The 6791-nt window shown below is 44.3% G+C and overlaps 1 protein-coding gene across 1 annotated transcript; it reads left to right on the forward strand.

The window, feature by feature from the left end:
- The first annotated feature begins 635 nt into the window (after positions 1-635).
- Positions 636-5206, forward strand: LOC138966382 (uncharacterized). Its single transcript, XM_070338600.1, has one exon. The coding sequence runs from the start codon at positions 721-723 to the stop codon at positions 3286-3288; it is 2568 nt and encodes an 855-aa protein (XP_070194701.1). The 5' UTR covers positions 636-720; the 3' UTR covers positions 3289-5206.
- Positions 5207-6791: the final 1585 nt, after the last annotated feature.

Raw genomic sequence — 6791 nt, forward strand, 5'->3', positions numbered from 1 at the left:
TGCCGAAGTCAAACAGATTTTTCTCTCTCATGGGTATGTCGTGGTTTTTGTGACATGATTCGATATGAGATATCTAGCGTATAATATAGAGGTGTCTATTGCACTGCACATTTCTTTGTGCATATTACAAGTTGAAAAATAAACATATTTATATGATTTACTGTTCACAAGCAAATTAAAGTTTAAAAATCCTTAAAAATCCTTCCCGTGTAAAACATCGTGTAAACCATCATGTAAACCATCATGTAAACCACCACACTCATGCAGATGCGGCCTAAAATCATCATCATTTCAGTTGGACGTCGAATGCCAAAAACCAACAGCCTAGCAGCTTTCTCTGGAGAGTGTTTTTTAGTCCCCCCCCCCCCCCCCATCCCACTGAGAGAGAGAGAGAGAGAGAGAGAGAGAGAGAGAGAGAGAGAGAGAGAGAGAGAGAGAGAGAGAGAGAGAGAGAGAGAGAGAGAGAGAGAGAGAGAGAGAGAGAGAGAGAGAGAGAGACCGACAGAGTAAAAGTAACAAAGACGAGGAGAGCCAGTAAGATTTTGTTCGCTCTGATAGCACTGCAAATTTAAGTTATTCCTATGAGTCACGTGTTTAATAAACATCCTTCCTATTTTTCTTCTCAAACAGGCTACTGAAGTTCAAGTACCACACAAACAAGTGATCCAGTAAAAAGCCGGGCGCCAACAAAACTCCAAGAGAGGAGGGTTTGCTGCTGCAATGCGTTTGGACATGGAGCAGAGCATCTTCGACCCCAGCTCCGACTCCGCCCACCACTCCCTCCCTCGACACCCCCACCAGCCTCTCCCCCCTCACGCTTTCAACCACCGTGGGGTCTTGGAGCTGCGCAAGCCACTCGTCGGGGCCGCCTCTCCTTTCCCTCATCCCGTGCCCTTCCAGCATCAGCTGCAGGCCTTGGGAAGATACGGGATGCACCTGGAAGGCAGCCTGACGGATTCGTCCTTCCGCATGGCAATGCAAGGGGGTCCAATGATGCTGAACAGTGCCATGAGTAAAGCGATGTCTGGGTCTGGCGAGAGAGGGTCTGGGTCCAGGTCTGGGTCTGGGTCTTCTTCTCCCGAGGCTGGCAGCGACCCTCATCACAGCTCCTCCTCCCCTCATCATCTCCAGCCTCATCGAGATGACTCACGACACAGCAGGTCTCTCCAGACTCACGAGGACATTACCGACGACGAAGAACACCACCACCAGATGCGGGGTGGCTTCGTGAGCAACCACCACCAGAGAAAAGACTCTATCTCTCCCCTAGGCTTTGACCAGAGAAAAGACTCTGCCGCCTTCGACGTGAGCGGACTGAGAAAGGACTCAGGTAGTGAACAAGAACAACCTAGCAGGCTTTCAGACGATGCTGGTAGCAGGTATAAATTCCACGGCGATGATATTGACACTAACGTTGACGAAGATGTCGATAACGACGAAGACCAACCGTTGGAGGTAGACTCCCCTCCCTCCTCGCCGCTCCCCCACCCCCGATCTCAGTCAACCCCCGATCCTACAACCACGGAGGAAGTGGGACGCAGTGGAGAGGTTCTTCTCCGTGAACCTAACGTCTTTGTGCACAACCACGACAGCAACATGAACGAAGACGATGACGACGATAATAACAAATGTGATGACAGTTTCGAGGACCTTCCCATCGCAACCAGAGACAACGTAGGACGAAACCAGTTCGCTAATGACCTTGAAAGGTTAAAAGACGACCTTGACCGCCTGAAGAACGAGGTTGAGAACGATGAGAACCGTGACATGATGAGTAACGGGGACGATGAAGACGGCAACAACAGCAGCGGCAGCAGCAAGGACCCGAGCAAGAAGAAGTCCAACCTGGTGAAGCCTCCATACTCCTACATCGCCCTCATCACCATGGCGATACTGCAGTCGCCGCGCAAGAGACTGACCCTCTCCGGGATCTGCGACTTTATCATGAACCGCTTCGGCTACTTCAGGGAGAAGTTCCCGGCCTGGCAGAACTCTATCCGCCACAACCTCTCTCTCAACGACTGCTTCGTCAAGATCCCCCGCGAGCCTGGAAACCCTGGCAAGGGCAACTACTGGACCTTGGATCCGGCCAGCGAGGACATGTTCGACAACGGGAGTTTCCTACGGCGGAGAAAGCGCTACAAGCGCATGCAGCAGTCTGACATGATGTCAACGCCTACAGCGTTCATCACCGACCCTTACTTCAACCCTCACCATCCTTACTACGCGGCCGCTGCTGCTGCGGCGGCTGCGGCCAACCATCACCACCATCATCATCACTCGCCCCACCACCACCACCATCCTCACCACCACCCTTCCATGTCGTTCTCTGGTGGCGGGCCTTCGGCGGCTGCTGCTGCTGCTGCCGCTGCTGCTGCGGCTGGCCTGTCTCCGTACAGTCCGTACCTGCCTCCCTTAGCGCAGCATCCTCTGCTGCAGAGCGAGTACGCCAGAGCATCTGCCTCGCACCATCATCTCCAGCCTCATCCCTCGGCTGCGTTCACCAGCATCGCGGCCCTGACGGGAATGAGCAACATGGCTCATCACATGGCTCTGCCCGCCATCGCTGCACCTCCTCCCGCGGCGGGCAACCACTTTTCTAGACTGGAGAGCAAGCTGGAGCAGCTTAAACAGAAGGGGTCTCCTTCTCCTTCTCCGTCTCCGAGAAGCGCGACCTCAACGACGCCATCATCATCATCAGCGCAGCCCGCTACAACATTAACATCTTCATCATCGTCATCGATGACCCTCCCATCGTCTGGGACCGTCGCCTCCACCCTCACCACCACCGCCCCTTCAAAACCAGGTTTCACCATCGACAGCATCATCGGAACACCCTCTACCAGCACCTCCAACAACACAACCACCTCAGCCTCTTCCCCAACCCCCTCCATCTCCTCCTCCATATCCCCATCATCGCCTAACTCCACGACCTCACCGACGTCGCCCACCATGTCGTCTACCTCACGGGCCGACGTTCATCACCTCAGCGGCAAGGGGAGAGTTGTCTCCCCTACCCCCGCCACGCCCGCCGCCCACGTGACCTCGGCCTACAGACAGTCCACCGCTGCGCTAGCGGGGTTCCACTCTCTCCCTGCTCTGGCGGCTTTGAGACAGGGGGTGATGGGAGGAGGAATGGGGGGTGTTGGAGGTGGTGGTGGGAACAGCGCCTTCGCCTCCCCCTTGGCACTGTCGGCGTTGTCAGGTATGTCGCCTCTGGAGCTAGAAAAATACCGACAATACTTGCAGGCGTACGCCTCTTTACCCCCTTCTTGGCACCACCGCTAGTATATTACACAGTGACAGTAGTGTTATAGATTATATCGCTTTTCCTTGCATGCATAACATTTTGTGGGACAGGGCTGATGAATCAGACTTGAAAGTGCTGTTCTGAGTTCTCTCTCTGAGGCGTTCACGCTTTTTTTGAACGTGTGTGGACTTGGTTTGGGGCAACGGACACTGCAGCAGGCAAAGACCCCGTTGAATGACACATGCGAGTTCCTTTGATTACTCTCAAAAGTAACAAGTGGCATTTGCGTGTCGGTCTCATACTTTGGTTCAGACCACAGAAGAAAGACAAAAGAAACTGTTTCTTTAAAGTGAAAATTGGGTCTGAAAAACGCTCCCTTTTTGTTTTCGAGGGAGCAGTGACCATTGTGTAGTAACACGTGTGATCCTTTGCGGTCAAGAAATACTGAGGTATTGGTTTACTAGAAGGATTCAAGAGAAGGGCAAATATTGGCTCGTTTGCAGTAACAAGCTGTTAAAAGACAGATGCAAGTGATTTTGACATTTTAAATCTCTTGTTGATGAAAATCAGTTTAGACATCACGGTCGAAAAACATTGAGCTGCAGTTCGGGCTTTGGTATTTGAGCTTTGGGGAAACACTGTGAAACCAGTTCTTGACAATGGAGAGGATATCTCCAGACTGCAAAGTTTAGCGAAGCCGGCAGTAACTGTTGTACCTTACGAAAACTGTTCAAAGCCGTTTCGTTACCGTTTGCTCTATATGTTGGTATGTTGAACGCTTTTGGCGAAACCCCAGAATTTGCAACTGTTCACCTAAAATCAAAAAGCAAACTCGGACAAAATAATGGACGTTGTAAAATGTCACTTGTGATTTTTTGTGTCAGTGCATACACATGTACTTGCGGTGACATGAATCAAACTTTTTTTATGCATAAAATATATGCATGCGTGCACGTTCTGTCTCGTCTAGTGTCTTTGGTGTATATTGTCGACAGTCTTTCGTTATTGACATGTGTTGTTGCTGTCTTTGCCAAGTTGGAAAATCATGTCATTTTTCATGAATACGTGTTTCATCATTTATATGTAGCAGTTGTCGACAGTTTGGAGCTAAATTCAGATGCATTCGGATTCTGTGTGAATGGTTGGTTGGTTGAATGAACGGTAGGGAGTATGCTGAGCTCAGAATACTTGGATTTATCATGCTGTGAAAATGTGTTTTGTTTCTTCTACCTCTCAGAGGGTATACATGCACGAAAACATTTTTTAATTGTTTAACTTTTTTTTATAGATTGTACAAAAATGTGTAATTACAAATTGCAATGATTGTAATGAACAATATGAAAATCATCAAGGTCATTTGCTAGATGTTGTGTAAACTGTGACACTTTTCTTTATAGCTTTACTCTTCGGCACTGACTCTGTTGTCGGATAGCCGTCAACAAAACCAATAACTTTCACTAACCCTCCAAAAGGAAAACCAACGGAGTGTGACTCTATTTCAATTTTGAATTATTGCCTTGCATAAACTGTTATCTTAGCCATGTTCACAATTGGGATATTTTTTATCAAGATCAATTTTTGCAATATTTTGGGAGGGTTAACTATAAAAAAAAGTAAAAAAAGTCAAAAAAAATAAAATGTAGATTCTGTTTTGCTTCAGATCAATTCAGTTGAAGCGGGCCGTCATTACTTACCTCTTGTAGACCGTCGGATTATTATTATTATTTTTTGTTTACTGCTGCCATTATTTTAATATACTCTTTTTTTTATTTTTTTTTTACCGGTTGTTGCAACTTCTTTAAGGCAAACATCCTGTGCTGCCATTATTTTAATATATTCTTTTTTTAATTTTTTTTTACCGGTTGTTGCAACTTCTTTATGGCAAACATCCTGGTAAATCTTTAAGAAATGCTGACATTGAAATAAAAGATTAGTATGAGACAACTTGAAACATTGTGTTAGACGTTAGTTTGTTTGTCTTCGTCCAGATTTATATTATATTCTTTTGTGGTCTGAATGCAAGTCTTCTTCCTCAATCTTTTTTCTTTGTCTCAACACGTATTATGTGTCGTAGCCGTCATTCTTGCTGTCTGTGTTTACGTTTTTTATTTTTCATTTTTATTTTGTGTTATTTGTGTTTTGTGTGTGTGTGTACTATGCCCCGGTTTTCGTTTATGTTAAAGCATGCCATAGACTGAAACAAGTTAAACAAGAACATATACTTTATACAACAGAGAAGAGTGAATGAATATATAGAGATACAAAAGAAGGCTTTATTGGTTTGAACTTGAAAAGTAAGCGTTGTTCATCTTTATTCAAGTACATACACAAGTTTCCTTATTTAAAAGAAGCCCTGCACCATTCAAGAGTAATTTATTTATTTTTAAATCAGAGAGCGTGTGAAAATGTAAAAAAAAACCACCCACACACCAAACAAGCAAACACAAAAACAAGCAAACAAACAAACACCCCTGATAAAAGTAGATAATCCTGAGGTTAGTTTACATTTAATATGAGGGGGAAAATAAAGGAAAAGGAAAACTTGAAAGAAAGTAAGGATAAAAAGAGTAGGCAGCAGGATTCAACAACCTTTTATTTTATTTTTTAAAAAATTTTTTTTTTAGGTGTTTGCTTATTTAAAGGTGGTCGTCTACATTTTTGCTTTTTTTCAATAATCTTATGGTTAGATTTCGCTAAAAAGTTATGTCAGATGATGAATGAACCATGGGGAAAAAAGTTATAGAAAAAAAATATATGTAAAAAAAGATTTTATTTTTGGGTAGCGTGACTCACGCTTCCAATATTTTGTTTTCTGTTTGCTTTGCCCAAAAATACTGACCAATCAAATTCAAGTCACTATGCTTATAGCCACGCCCAAACAAGTGCAGCAACAGTTTGACACTGGAGCGCTGTCCACGCTTTTTTTAAACGCACGAAATGCACGGGATTTGAGAGGAGTTTTGCGCTTGGCATTTTCCAAATAAGGATATCCTACTATGAGTACTACGCTGGAATACTACAATGAATTTTCAAACGGCTTCACTGGCTTCGTCTTTCCTGATCGAAAGGGGGTGTATTGTTGATATTTGTAGATAATAGACTCTGCATTTTAATGGTCAAATGGCGATTTCGGTATAAAAATGTAGACAAGGACCTTTAAAGCCATGCATTTTTTTTTAATATTTCTGTTATTGTTTGTTTTTAGATTTGAAAATGATATAGATTTACAAAACGTGCAGGGCACAGAACATAATGCAGACATAGAAACTTAATCCAGGAATAAAAACAACAACCAAGAAACAGACACAGAATGTATATATTTAACAAACATATGTGTTCACAGATGTAGAAATATATGAATGTATAAAGTGAATAAGTAATGCGTCTTCATTTACAGCTACGGTAAATACATAGCCCAAATGGATAAAAAAAAAACACCCCACACATATAAATAAATAAGTACAGTAAATGATTTAGTTAGGAAATAGATAAAACAGATAGATAAATAAATGTTTTCTGTATTATTTATTTCCATTGCTAT

The sequence above is a fragment of the Littorina saxatilis genome, linkage group LG5 (assembly GCF_037325665.1).
Source record: "Littorina saxatilis isolate snail1 linkage group LG5, US_GU_Lsax_2.0, whole genome shotgun sequence".
Lineage (NCBI taxonomy): Eukaryota > Metazoa > Mollusca > Gastropoda > Littorinimorpha > Littorinidae > Littorina > Littorina saxatilis.